The following is a 15173-nucleotide window of genomic DNA, read 5'->3' as shown; positions in this document are numbered from 1 at the left end:
ATTCCTGAGCAATATATGCTGGCTAACAAATGCCTACTGAATAAATAACACTACAGGGAGTCAGGTGGTAGTACAGCGGGTTAAGCACACGTGGCGTGAAGTGCAAGGACCAGCACAAAGATCCCAGTTCAAGCCCCCAGCTCCCCACCTGCAGGGGAGTCGCTTCACAGGCAGTGAAGCAGGTCTGCAGGTTCTATCTTTCTCTCCCCCTCTCTGTCTTCCCCTCCTCTCTCCTCTTTGTCTTCCCTTCCTCTCTCCACATCTCTTTGTCCTATCCAACAATGATGACAACAATAACTACAACAAAAAAGAAAGGGAAAATAAATGTATTAAAATAATTTTTTAATAAATAACACTACATCACATTTAAAGGGCAAAGAGTGACATAGAATCAAACAATGAAGAAAAATTGTTTTCTAAAATATCACAGCAAACACCTCCCAAGACTGCCTTGAGTATTCTTGATTTTTGTGTGGAACAGAAACCCAGAATGCCCTATGTCTTAATGAGAGTTACTGTATAAATCAGAGACGAGTCAGCATTAAAACAGCAGTTCTTCTATACATGTCCCCTTTTTTCCCTGCTACAAGCTATGCTTACAAAAGGAGAGTAATATTTTTCAGTACACCTAAGGGATTTTTTCACTGAAGTATCTGAATTGGAAGTATATCAGGGAAACCACTGGTATCACTTTTCTGACTTAAACTCAGATTATCTAGTGTTTTAGTTCAGTGTTTAAGATTTCATATTCTCCCTCCAAAATCGCACAGTACAACTTTAATTGGCTTTGACAGCAGAGTACAAGAACATGAAGAATTTTCAACTATGACATTCCCAGCAGTGGATAAAAGTGTTGGGCCCTCAAGCATGAGGTCCTGAGTTTGATCCCTCACAACGCACGTACCGTTGATGCTCTGGTTCTTTTCTGTCTCTTATTTCTGTAATTTTTCTAATAAAGTATTTTTTAAAAAAAGAAAAGGGGGTACAGTGATGCACCTAGTTAAGCGCATACAGTACCATGCACAGGGACCCAGATTTGAGTCCCCACTCCCCACCTGCAGTGGGGACACTTTACAAGTGGTGAAGCAGGTCTGTGGGTGTCTTCCTTTTGCCCCTCCACTTTCCATTTCTCTCTGTCCTATCTAATAAAATAGAACGGGGTGGAGGGAAAAGGGAAAATTTTTAAGATTTAATAATGCACATAAAATGGCCCTCCCTGCATCTGGTACTTCTGTCACTGCCTGTCCTTGCTTTTAGGTATGCTTTTGGTTGATAACAGGAGACTAAAATGAATATGGTCCACTTTTCTGCACATGGATTATGAGAATTTTTCTTTGACAGACTTAGCTAAATTATTTACATTTCAGCCCCCATAATCATTTTGTTAATCTCTTCTGAAAATCACTAGCAGAAATATGATTACAACCTGCCCTAACCCAATCTTAAACATCAAAATAAAAGACATCAAGATAAGTCATTCTTAACATTTCTACAGAGTGCTAGGTACAACTGTCCAGAATATTAATTATTGAAAGTATAGAAATGGACTTGAAAAAGATTATTTAAATCACCCAGAGAGTATATTTCCATTCAATTTGACTAAGAATAGAATAGTCACTATTCAAGCTTGACATTCCACTTACTGCCTCTCTCCACCAAAGTCTTGTTAAAAAGCATTGTGAGTAGAATCAGTGGTCAGATAACTTGGTTTTATTACTTGAGAGCAGTTACCAGGCATAACCAGGAAGAGTTTGACATTGACATTTCAACCGGTTCTGTTTTCTAGTAATATAACACAAATGTGAAAAGTAGAAAAAGGCTAGAGAACAGTGAACACAGGAAGTCTCTACTCAGCTAAGCGTGTTGGTATTTCTGCTAATCAGGTATTAATGGCCAGTTTATTTTGAGGGTTTTTTTTTGTTTGTTTTTTGTTTCTTTTTTGGTTTGAGGGTTTAAGTGTTACAGCTCTGATTAGGCCAAACCACGTAGAGAACCACGTAGAGGGCAAGGAGTATGCTTTGCCAGGTTAGTTCAGCGGTTGTACCTGAGTATGATGAACCAAATGCTCTGTTAGCTGAGACTACTTACTAGTTTTGCAAAGGGGAGCGTGGCGTTCAGGATTCAACGCAAGTGGATTGGACAGAAGCGAAAGCGGTGGAACTGGGACATAGGCAGGAACAGTCAAGGGGCATGTGAAAGTGGAAGCCTGCCACAAATGCACGGTTCCCTCTCAGCCTATAGGAATTCTGGAGTGGAGACCCACCACAGCCCCGGTGGTTTCCCTCTTGCCCTTTAGTTCTCCATCTGCTGGTTTTCCCACTTCAATAGAGCATGAGAGAAAGATAACAGCACTGCTCCTCTCATGAAGTTTCCACCATATATGGGCTAAGAACTTGAAGGGGTGGGGGGTGGTAGTACAGCAGATTAAGCACACATGGCATGAAGCGCAGGACCAGTGTAAGAATCCCAGTTTGACGGCCTGCATGGGGGTTGCTTCACAGGCGGTGAAGCAGGTCTGCAGGTGTCTTTCCTCCTCTCTGTCTTCCCCTCCTCTCAGTTTCTCTCTGTCCTATCCAACAACAACAGCAATAACAACAAGGACAACTAAAATGGGGGGGGGGGGATGACCTCCAGAACAATGGATTCATAGTGCAGGCACTGAGCCCCAGCGATAACCCTGGAGGCAAAAAAAAAAACTTGAACCTGGATCCTCACACACGGTAAATAAAGTACTTGACTGAGTGAGCTATCTCCCAGCCACTGACAATTTTTTTTTATTTACAAAATGGAAATATTGTCAATACTATAGGATAAGAGGGGTACATTTCTACACAATTCCCACTCCCAGAACTCCGTATCCAGTCCCCTCCCCTGATAGCTTCCCTATTCTTTATCCCTCTGGGAGTATGGACCCAGGGTCATTATGAGGTACAGAAGGTGGAAGGTCTGGCTTCTGTAATTGCATCTCCACTGAACATGGGCGTTGGCAGGTCGATCCATACTCCCAGCCTGTCTCTGTCTTTCCCTAGTGGGGCAGAGCTCTGGGGAAGTGGAGCTCCAGGACACATTGGTGGGGTCATCTGCCCAGGGAAGTCAGGTTGGTGTCATGGTAGCATCTGGAACCTGGTGGCTGAAAAAGAGTTAAGATAGAAAGCAGAGCAAATTGTTGACTAATCATGAACCTAAAGACAAGAATATTGCAGATGAGATTTGGGGTCTCCATTTGGAAAAAGCTAGTAGGTCTATTTTAAGTATATTCCAAGGAGCCCATGACTTTACTAGTTTCTTGCCCGAGCCTGACATCTAAAATGCAGGTGGACCCAGGTTATTGTCTGGGGAGATGGTGTCATAGTTGGAAAAAGGACTGAACACTTTTTAACTGCAATAGATTAATCTTTTCAACTAGAAGTGAGTGCACAAAACAACATGTGAAACTAGATATAGTGGGTTTTTATGGAGAACAGATTAGAACAAGTGATAAAAAAAAAATCCTTCTTTAAGATATCTAAAATTAGATTTATTTAGCTCACAGACGGGAGAGCTGGAAACAAGATGAAGTGTATGGAAGAGCCATATGTACCACTAGTAATCTCTACAGAACAAGTTTCTATATTTCATATGAGAACTTCTTTCATTTGATAAAATACTTTTTTAATTTTATTAGTGATTTAGTATTGATTTATAAAATTACATGTCATCAAAATTACATTAACTCCACACCGTTCCCACCACCAGAGTTCAGAATCCCCCGTCCCTCCATTGCAAGCCACAGCAGTTCTAAGGCTACAGACACGGGTTAACTAGCATCTCTACAACTGGCTGTCTACATCTATATATAATTTCCCCCCCCCCTTTTTTTTTTTCCTTGTCCCATCCTGTCTTCCTCTCCAAGCTACACATAACCCTATTACTACAGCCAAATGTCACCCCCCTCCCCCTTCGCTCTGGGACCTGATGAGCCCTCTTTTCCTCTTAGCACTTCTCCCCCATATGAGAGTATGGATCAAAATTGTTTCTGGGGTGCGGATAGTGAAAGACCTGGCTTCTATAATTGCTTCTCCACTGGACATGGGTGTTGGCAGGTCAATCCATACCCCCAGTTCCTATCTTTCCCTAATGGTGTAAAGCCCTGGAGAGGTGAAGTTCCAGGACACATAGTGAGGTCACCTGTGCAGTGAAGTCTGGATGAAATCATGATAAGTGTCTGTGACTTGGTATCTGGCAGGTGACAGGATATACACTGAGTTAATATTAAATGGTTAATGAGCAGGAACCAAAAAGTAGGAACAAAGCAGAAAAGGGTAGGGATCTTAAGGTGGAAGGAAGCTAGGAAGTCTGTTTTAGGCATGTTTCTAGGGGCCCACAACTATGGTAGTTTTTGAGTTTGATAGCTAACATGAAGTTGAATAAACATATTGTCTGAGAAAATGGTGTCAGAGTAAAGGGCTAGAAAGTTGGACTAAGACAGAGAATAGCTCTCATTCTTGAAAAAATTCTATGAATAAAATTAACTATACCTCCATCCACCCAACACAGGGCATGCATATATATATTTGTATTTAGCACAAGAGTCTCTATAACTTCTGATTCCTTATTAGTCTGAACTTGCAGCTCATGGTCACAGCTGGGAACATTTGCAGGCTGCACTCATTTCAGGACCAGTCTTCCTAGAATAGCAGGGCAGGATACCCATCCTCCTTTCAGAGACTGGAGCAGTCCCTACCATCACTGCTTTATGGTGGAGGCAAGGTCCTGGGAAGGCCCATAAGAGGGCTTATGATGACTTCTTTTTTTTTTTTCTAATTTTTGGTTTATTTTAATTACTTTATTAGGAAGTTAATGTTTTACATTCAACAGTAAATACAATAGTTTGTACATGCATAACATTTCCCAGTTTTCCATGTAACAATACAACCCCCACTAGATCCTCTGTCATTCTTCTTGGGCCTGTATTCTTCCCACCCACCCACCCACCCCAGAGTCTTTTACTTTGGTGCAATACGCCAGTTCCAGTTCAGGTTCTACTTGTGCTTTCTCTTCTGATCTTGTTTTTCAACTTCTGCCTGAGTGAGATCATCCCATATTCATCCTTCTGTTTCTGACTTATTTCACTTAACATGATTTTTTTCAAGCTCCATCCAAGATCAGATGAAAACAGTGAAGTCACCGTTTTTAATAGCTGAGTAGTATTCCATTGTATATATAGACCACAACTTGCTCAGCCACTCTTCTGCTGTTGGACACCTGGGTTGCTTCCAGGTTTTGGCTATTACAAATTGTGCTGCTAAGAACATATGTGTACACAGATCTTTTTGGATGGATGTGTTGGGTTCCTTAGGATATATCCTCAGGAGAGGAATTGCAGGATCATAGGGTAGGTCCATTTCTAGCCTTCTGAGAGTTTTCCAGACTGCTCTCCAAGGAGATTGGACCAATTTACATTCCCACCAGCAGTTCAGGAGGGTTCCTTTGAACCCACAAGCTCTCCAGCATTTGTTGCTGCTACCTTTTCTGACATACGACATTCTCACAGGAGTGAAGTATCTCATTGTTGTCTTTATTTGAATTTCTCTGACATTCAAAAACTTGGAACATTTTTTCATGTGTTTCTCAGCCTTTTGGATCTCTCCTGTGGTGAATATTCTGACCATGACCTTTCCCCATTTTTGGATGGGGTCATTTGTTTTCTTGTTGTTGAGTGTGGCAAGCTCTTTATATATTTTGGTTATTAAACTCTTGTCTCATGTATGGCATGTAAAGATCTTCTCCCATTCTGTGAAGGGTCTCTTGGTTTGGGTAGTGCCTTCTTTTGTGGTGCAGGAGCTTTTCAATTTGATGTAGTCCCTTATGATGACTTCCTGATGAGAGTGACCAGTGGTGGTGCAGAGAGGGATCTATTAGAGGTTTAGGCCCATCTTATTAAAAAATACTTTTCTAGTGGGATTTAAGACTAAAAAAAGATCACTTTCTCAAAAAGTTTAATTCAAGGCTGACATTCCTCACCCTTAAGTGGAAACGGCTTTACAACCTTTTAACTGTTTAACATATTGCTAATACTAGTTGTACTTGATAAAATAATCTCTTGATTGCCTGAGGTTTAATCTTAGTGCTTCTTGACACTGCCTCAAATATTCACTCAACAAATCATATTGACGCATTCCTTTATTGATGTTATATTCTGTATTGCATGGTAATCTGCACAACTGCAGCTTTCAATAGACTGCAACTGTGTGAGTATTAACAGTGACTTCATTTGCAAATTGAAGTAGAAGGATAAAGAAGGGACAAGAGTGGATAAAAAAAATTCTGACAAATGCAAATAAAGACAACAACAAGATACCACTTAACTCCTGTGAGAATGTCATACATGAGAAAAGGTAGTAGCAACAAATGCTGGAGAGGTTGTGGGGACAAAGGAGCCCTCTTGCATTGCTGGTGGGAATGTCAATTGGTCCAACCTCTGAAGAGCAGTCTGGAGAACGCTCAGGCTAGAAGTGGACCTACCCTACGACCCTGCAATTCCTCTCCTGGGGATATATCCTAAGGAACCCAACACATGCAAAAAAAACACATGAAGCAGGTCTGCAGGTGTCTATCTTTCTCTCCCCTCTGTCTTCCCCTCCTCTCTCCATTTCTCTCTGTCGTATCTAACAATGACAACAATGATAACTACAATAAAAAAAAGGGCAACAAAAGGGAAAATAAATAAATAAAAATATTTTTTAAAAAGAACAGAAACTTAGTTCTTAATATTTTTTTCATCCTCTCCCTTCAATGTGTGTCTGGAGTGGGAACCAAAAAAACCCTCAGAACTTTTGATTCCACAAAGATTAAACAACTGGTACATTCCAAGTTTATTGTACCACACCCATTCCTCTGGTAGACTCAAGGATATCTGCGCCCTAGAAATGCCAAGATTTGTGTATTCCTCAAGCTGAGGAAGTTTCCCTGTTACATACAAGTATCAGTAAAGGTTAAAAAAAAAAAAAAAGTTTATGTATCCCAAAAAGTGGCAGTGTGAGTAGAGTGCCCAACTTGCAAGTGTGAGGTCCTGAGTTCAGTCCCGGTAACACATGAGTCACAGTGATACTCTAGTTCTTTTTCTGTGTCTCTCTTCTCTGTCATTAATAATTTTTTTTTTAGATTTTTAAAAAAATTTTTTTAATTTATTTTATTTATTTATTTATTCCCTTTTGTTGCCCTTGTTGCATTAATACATTTTTTTAAAAAAAAAAACTGAAGTTTTGTGGAAAGCCTTTGGGAACCAGGAAGTTCACAAATGGGTTGCTGTTGAGAAATGACTCCTGAGAGAGAGAGAGAGAGAGAGAGAGGACTTCATTGTGGAAAAGCTCATTCAAACTTAGTCCGACTCCCTGCCGGTGGCGTAACACTGTCTCTGCTCCCTGCCTGGCTGCTACCATTTCAGGTCACATGTTCACTCCCAGGAAAAGTGTGTCCCTAGTCTGCTCTGCCCTCTGGTGACTGTCTACTAACTGAAGTTGACGGTCAGATGTCTTGACTGAGAAGAAGTAAACCTACAAGTTAGCCAAGAATGGCCTGAATCCCTCTCAGATTGGTGTGATCCTGAGAAATGCCTAGGGCGCTGCAAAAGTACACCTCATGGCAGGAAAGAAAGTTTTGAGGTTTGTTTTTGTTTGTTTGTTTGTTTGTTTGTTTTTACCAGAGCTCAGCTCGGCTCTGGCTTATGGTGATGCTGGGAACTGAACCTGAGACCTCAGAGCCTTTAGGTATAAACGTTTGCATAATAATACTGTCTCCCCAGCTCCTTGAGAATTCTTAAGTTCAAAGGATTTGTTTCTGCTCTACTTGAGCATCTCTACCATTTAATTAAGACAATGATTGCTGTTCCAAAGCATTTTGAGGGGAACAGAAAGCTAAGTATGCTAAATTCTGGTTGATTCTAATTGAGATCCGTATTCACAAGTTGGCTTCTATTATAAGCCCAAATGAGTCCTCCCCCAGTCGGAAATACACAGCCTCTGCTCTGGTTACATAAGTAAGTCTATATATTTAAGCAGTAAAAGAAAATCATCATCATCATCATCATCATCATCATCATTGTTTGGGGTTGGCAGGTGGCTCACCCCGGAGACCCTGCATTCAAACCCCCAGCCACTACATGGGAGCACCGTGCTAGGGGAAGCTTCACAAGCTGTGGGTCAGTGCTGTGATCCTCTGTCTCTCTCCCTCTCCGTATGATACTGAAGGAGAAGGGGGGGAGAGGAGAAGGGCAAGAAGAAGAGGAGGAGGGAGTTGGGTGGTAGCGCAGTGGGTTGAGCACACAGCGCAAGGCGTAAGGATCCCGGTTCGAGCCCCCGGCTCCCCACCTGCAGGGGAGTCGCTTCACAGGCGGTGAAGCAGGTTTGCAGGTGTCTCTCTTTCTCTCTCCTCCCCCCCCCCGCCTCCCCCTCCTCTCACCATTTCTCCCTGTCCTATCCAAGAACAACAATATCAATAATAGCTACAACAATAAAACAACAAGTGCAACAAAAGGGAATAAATAAATATTAAATAATAATAATAATTACACATATAATAACAAAATTAAGCAATGACTTGGTTAACAAGCACAAAAAAAAAAATCTCCTGGCCCTTGTGTGTGAAAAAATAAACTTCATCTTCATGGTCACAAGGGTGACTAAGGACACTTCTATTAGTTCCATCCTCTCCTCCCCAATTCCCCAGAGGAAACAGCCAAAGGGGGAAAAGAATAACCCCATCAGAGTTATCATGTGGCCTGCCTTTCTCATATGGGAAAGCAGAAGACCAGGGAGGAGGATGGACTTCCCAAAGGTCACATAGGTAGTCCATGATAACAAAACAAACAAAAAAGTCACTGGGCAGGGTGTGTGCAGCCCAGGTTTGAGCCCCAGCACTACACTGGAGGTACTATGGCATGAGAAAAAGCTCCAGTGGTATTGTTCCTATCTATCTCTGAATGGGAAAAGCAGCATGATGGGGATGGGGGGAGTCGAAGGGGGAGTAGAGCTCATCTCAGTGTTATGCAGCAACTTCATGGACCAAACATGGAGCCAGAGCTTTCCTCCCCAGGGAGCTCAGCAGGCTCAGGGACGGGCAACTCAGACCCAGGGATCCCTTCTCTCTTACTCGGTAATCTCAGTATGTGTGTCTTCTACCCAAAAGAGACAACCTCTTTCTGGGTACTCCCGAAGGGACCATGACTAAAGATCAAGAGAGGCACATGGCTGAGTAACAGTCCTGCGGTCCAGCCCAGCACATGGAGACTCAGAGCACGGCCCCTTCATTCTCCATGTTGTGCAGGACTGAACCGTGCTCCTGGAGGAGTGGTTCTCAGACTCTGTTGAGCACCAGAAGCAAAAACAGATGTTTGGCCCAACCCCCTCTGTGGTCCACTCCTGTGGGTCAGAAAACCAGCATTTTTAACAAGTTCCCAGTGATGACACTGCTGCCAAGCTGGGGCCCACACTTTGAGAACCACCGACCTGGCAAACTTAGGCCTCACCTCCCTCCCTCATTTTCTTCACGCTCTTCCTCTTCGCCCTTTTCTGCTTCCTCCGCCTTTTTTAGTCTTCACATCTCCCAGAGCATGATGGGATGAACCAAGCACCGCCTAAGGCCTGGGTTCTAGTTCCAGCTCAGTCACTACCGTGTTCTAGGAGGAAAGAGCATTGCTCCAATTCTGAGACGTGCCCAGAGCCAGTTCCCGCCCAGCCCCAGTGCCAGGGCCTTGATATAACTCCTGCTTCCTGGCTCCTCTGTGGCGGCTGTTCTGGGGAGAGGGCTGGCGAGTGAGGGTGAAGGCCTGCAACCTACCTGCTCGGACACTGTGCTTCACACCTCTCCTCCATCCAGATCTGAGCTTTCCCGCTCCAGCTCCACTATCTGGGTTCTTTCTAGGACAGGAGAAGAGGTTGCCCAGGACAGATGAAGGGGAAAGAGTTCCGGAGCATACAGGCCTCCAGCAGGGGGCGCGAGAGAGCAGGTCAATGCTGCCTGGTCGGCCCGGGGGCCAGTCCGGGGTGGGCGGGTGCACCCTAGGGGCGTGGACAGCGAAGGGCCCCGCCTGGGCCACACTTAAGCACCTTCGGGCCAGAGCAAGGGAGGAAGGTGGAAAATAGTCCCAGCTGCGGCTGACCCTCTCGGACCCGGACCGAGACTCAACCTGCACCCAACCCAACCCCCTTCAGCCCTAGACAGCGCCATGCAAGGTGCAAGCGTGACTCTGTGGCTCCTCCTGACCCTGCGCGCTGGTGAGTCCCTGCCCGGCACCGAGGGTGCAGGAACCGGAAAGGGGTCCTGGCGTTCATCGGGGCCCTGGCAAGGCTGCAGGAGTTTGGAAGCGTGTCCTGACCCGTGAATGTCGGGAAAGGCGTAGAAAGGCGCGAGGCGCGAATGAGGACAGTGGAGCGAGCTGGCACTGCTGGGCAGCCTGGGGTGCCTGAAGGGCTTCTGAGAAGAGGAGGCGATGCTTTGCAAAACCGTAGCTTCTGGCGTGCGGAGTAGGAGTGCCTCCAGAGGCTAGGCGAGGAGTACCTGATGGTGTCGGGAGGAGGTGGGGACAGTGAAGGTGGGGACCGTGACCCCTCTCGAGACGCGTGGGAGCCTGAGGTGGCGTCCTGAGAGGCTCCGCTGCCCCTCTGCCCCTGAGGGAAAGGAGGAGCGACTATCAGAGAGCAGGGAGAGGGTCCCCCTCGACAGCGTGCCCGCGGGGGCGGGCGGACGCTCCCCACATCCACACCACCCGCCCAGCGCCGAAAACCAGCCGGCCGCCAGGGGGCGAGCTCTGCGGGTGCCCCGCCACCCGGGATGCAGTCTGGACCCGGGAGGGCCGAGTCATGGGGGGTGAGGTGGGTGCAGGGAGGTGAGGGAGGCGGGCTGTGGATGAATTCGGAGTTTTGACCCTCGAGGGGCAAGGAGTCAGAGGGTAGGGGGCAGAGGAAGGGAGCGGCTGAGCCAGATCCACTTCGAGCACCGACTGCTGGGCCGCCCGAGGAAAGGAAAGGAACCGGGTCTCCAAAGGCGCCAACCTGGGGTCACTGTGACAGCCCTCCTAGGACCTCTCTGCGACTCTACCCTGGTCATAGCTGAGGCCCCGTGGACCTGCGCTCCTGGCTCTCCACTTAGGGTGACTCACAACACAAAAGTCCAGTCCCTGCTTTCCCAGGCGACAAGACAGGCTCAGAGAGGTCAAACAAGCTGCCTGGAGTCCCACATGTGGGAGCAGGGACTTGAACCTGAGCTGCTGCTTCCCAGCCTCCCTGAAGTCCTCAGAGGGCTTCCCAGGGGCGCCAACACCCCCCCCCCCCACACACACACACACACACACACACACAGAACAACCACTTGCCAGTCTTGCACCCTGGCTCCTAAAGCGGGCCCAGGGATACCTCCGAGGGAGGAAGCTCATTGCACTCAGGGACTGAAAGAGAGACAGGAACTTGCCCTGTCACGGAGCCAGAGCCAGCCAGGACCCCCAGCACTGCATCTTCCACCTCACCAGGCGGGACTCCAGACTAGCTGAGGGGTGGGGTAGGGTAGCACAGTAACCTCCCTCCCTCTTTTTTTTTTAATTCTATTGTTCCCCTTTTTGTTGCCCTTGTTTATCGTCGTTGTTGTTGTTATTATTGTTGTCATTGTTGTTGGATAGGACAGAGAAATGGAGAGAGGAGGGGAAGACAGGGAGGGGGAGAGAAAGATAGACACCTGCAGACCTGCTTCACCGCCTGTGAATCGACTCCCCTACAGGCGGCTGGAACCGGGATCCTAATGCCAGTCCCTGCGCCTTCTGCCATGTGCACATAACCCTCTGCGCCACCACTTGGCTCCCTCCCTCCCTCCCTCTTTAAAGCTCAGATCTGAACAGGGAGCTAGCACAACGGTTTACACAACAGACTCTCTTGCATGAGGCTCCAAGGTCCTGGGTTCAGTACCTAGCACCACCAGAACCTAGAGTTGAACAGTGCTCTGTTATCTCTGTGTTCTCTTCCTCTCTCTCTCTCTCTCTCTCTCTCTATCTCTCATTCGAAAAAAAATTAAATGTGGGAGTCAGACGGTAGCGCAGCGGGTTAAGCGCACGTGGTGCAAAGTGCAAGGACCAGAGTAAGGATAGTAAGGATCCAGGTTCTACCCCCTGGCTGCCCACCTGCAGGGGAGTCGCTTCACAGGCGGTGAAGCAGGTCTGCAGGTGTCTATCTTTCTCTCCCCCCTCTGTCTTCCCCTCCTCGCTCCATTTCTCTCTGTCCTATCTAACAACGACGACATCAGTGACAACAACAATAATAACTATAACAACAATTAAAAACAAGGGCAACAAAAGGGAAAATACATAAATGTAAAAAAAAATTAATTAAAATAAATATATGGGGAGTCAGGTGGTAGCACAGAGGGTTAAGCACAAGTGGCGCAAAGCACAAGGACCAGCGTACGGATCCTGGTTCAAGTCCCCAGCTCCCCACCTGCAGGGGAGTCGCTTCACAAGCAGTGAAGCAGGTCTGCAGGTGTCTATCTTTCTCTCCCCCTCTCTGTCTTCTCCTCCTCTCTCCATTTCTCTCTGTCCTATCTAACAATGATGACATCAATAACAACAACAATAATAAAACAATAATAACTACAATAAAACAAGGGCAACAAAAGGGAATAAATAAATAAATAAAAATTTTAAAATTAAATAAGTAAAAATAAAATAAAATCTGGGGGTCACGCAGTGGCACACCTGGCTAGGCACACACATTACAGTGTTCAAGAACCTGAGTTCAAGCCCCTGGTCCCCACCTGCAGGGGGAAAGCTTCACAAGTAGTGAAGTAGGGCTGCAAGTGTCTCTCTATTTCGATGTAATTAATTAATTAATTAATTATATGTAATAGAATAGAATTTGAAAAAAAAATAATTACAAAGCTCTGAGCTGCCTTCTCTGCCCAAGCTTGGCACAGGGATAAGCATGCCCCATTGGTACCTCCCTCCGGGAGAGAGGTGGCTGCACAGGGCTGGCCATGAAGCTGATGGTGGGGCTGTGGACCCACTATGCCCAGGAGCTGAGCCTCACTGTCCCTGCCCTCAGTGCTCAGTGAGTTGGAGGTGCGCTGGTGCACCACCTCAGACCCGGAGCAGCAGAAATGCAACGACATGAGCAAAGCCTTCCAGGAAGCTGGCATCCAGCCCGCCCTCCTCTGCGTCCAGGGCAGCTCCACTGACCACTGCGTCCAGCTCATCACGGTGAGTCCTCTCCCTTCTGACCTGCCTCTGCCACCACCCACCCAGACCAGAGGGCTCTGGCTCAGGAAGGAGCATACAACAGCCTCATTCATGGGAAAGGCGCTGAGCGCCCCCACCCCACCCTCCCCCTCCTCCCAAACCAGGCCTCTGGATCGCCCAGGTTCTCCAGCAACAAGGCCGCCTTGTTTTCTGTTTGCACACCGGCCAGGCACCGGGAGGCCTCAGGGAGGGCCCTCCTCAGATGTGTCCTAGTAAGGAAAGGTACTCAAGAGGCAGAGGTTTTCCCCTAAGAAACCCTTTTAGAAAGCTGGTATTGCACCCCACACACATACACACCAAGGGGACCCCAGAAAGCAGTGACCCTGTAGCTGCCCAAAGCGGCTATTCACTGTGCCTTGGAGTTTTCCAGAATGACGTTTGTGTGGTTTCCCAGAAAGGAGAACCCAAGGGGTTGGTTGGTGGCATATCTGGCAGAGAGCACATGGACCCAGGTTCAAGCCCCTGATCCCCAGGACCTGCAGGGGGAAGCTTCACAAGTGGCATCTCTGTCTCTCTCCCTCTCTATTTTGCCCTTCCGTCTTAATTCCTGTCTCTAACCAAAATAAATAAATAAAATGCAAAATAATAGTAAAATACAAAAGAAAACATTTTAAAGGGGGGGAAGGAAAGGGAGGAAGGAAGGGAAGGAAGGAAGAAAAGGAGGGAAGGAAGGAAGGAAGGAAGGAAGGAAGGGAGGGAGGGAGGGAGGGAGGAAGGGAGGGAGGAAGGAAAGTGAAATAGGGACCAGAGGTCCTGGGGAGGGGAACAAGGGTGAGAAAGTAGATCTAAGAGACAGGAGAGAGGCTAGACTAGAGCTGACAGCGTTCAGAGGGAAGAGTCTGAAGCATCACGTCATGTTCTGGAGAGGGAGGGTGGTGTGAGGAAGCCTGTTCTGTTTCAGCTCAGCTGTGACACAGCCTCAAGACCTCCAACCACAGTCCCAGGTGGGAATCAAGGGCTTCAGGCAGGCTCCACTATGAAGGCAGAAACTGATTTTATTTATTATTGTGTTTTGTTTGTTTGTTCGTTTTTGTGGAGTCAGAGCCACTCCCAGAACCACTTTTTCAGTCAGAGAGACAGAGGGAGAGACACCACAGCACACTCCCACTCCTCACATTGCTCACACTTGTGTGGGTGGGGACTGGACCTCTCCAGCCCAAGGAAACTGATTTTGTTGAATTATAATTCCACTCATGGACCCATGACACACCAGGGGCATACTGCTACATGTGCCTTCACATTGAAAAAGGAGAGCAGGCAGGATAGCTCTCCTGGATAGTGCACCTTCTTTGTCAAGTGCACGACCCAGGTTTGAGGACAGCCCCCACTGCACTGGGGGAAGCTTTGGTGCTCTAGTGTCCTTTCCCCCTTTCTTTGTCTGTCTCTCTCTAAAATCTTGTTTATTTATTTGTTTGTTTATGTTTTTTGAACAGAGACGGCAAAATTGAGAGAGAAGTGGGGGGGGGGAGAAAGACACTTGCAGCACTGTGTTACCATTTGTGAAGTCTTCCCCCCTTGCAGGTGGAGGTCAGTAGTTTGAACCCAAGTCCTAGAGCATGAGAGTGTGCGCCCTCAACCAGGTGTGTCGCTGCCCAGTCCCATCTCCCTCTCTTTCTCTTTCTATCTGAAAAAGTCAGCTCAAAGCAGTGAAGTCCTGGGTGGGGGGGAATAAAGGAAAAGACAGAGAGAGAAAGAACAAAAGAATGAAAGAAAAGAAAGGAAAAGTTGACGAGGCCATTCATGGAATGTAGCCTGTGTGTTAGGTAATCCAGGAAACAGGCCATCAGTGGAGGCAGGAGGCTGGTATGAAGAGCAGTAACTGGAAGTCACTCTGCACCACGTCCCACATCCCAAATCCCAGTGTGTGCTCTGATTTATTTATTTATTTGCTTTTTGCCAGAGCACTGCTCAGCTCTGG

General features: G+C 46.8%; 1 protein-coding gene across 1 annotated transcript in view; it reads left to right on the top strand.

Moving 5' to 3' along the window:
• The first annotated feature begins 10067 nt into the window (after window positions 1-10067).
• MELTF (melanotransferrin) overlaps window positions 10068-15173 on the top strand; it is a 35806-nt gene continuing 30700 nt past the window's right edge. Inside the window, exons 1-2 of the mRNA XM_007517451.3 lie at window positions 10068-10253; window positions 13062-13216. Of these exons, the coding sequence (XP_007517513.2) occupies window positions 10205-10253; window positions 13062-13216 (204 nt within the window). The 5' untranslated portion in view covers window positions 10068-10204. The remainder of the gene's footprint in view (window positions 10254-13061; window positions 13217-15173) is intronic.

The sequence above is a fragment of the Erinaceus europaeus genome, chromosome 9 (assembly GCF_950295315.1).
Source record: "Erinaceus europaeus chromosome 9, mEriEur2.1, whole genome shotgun sequence".
Lineage (NCBI taxonomy): Eukaryota > Metazoa > Chordata > Mammalia > Eulipotyphla > Erinaceidae > Erinaceus > Erinaceus europaeus.
The sequence above is the reverse complement of the archived record's forward strand: the minus strand, read 5'-3'. Positions and strand labels throughout refer to the sequence as shown.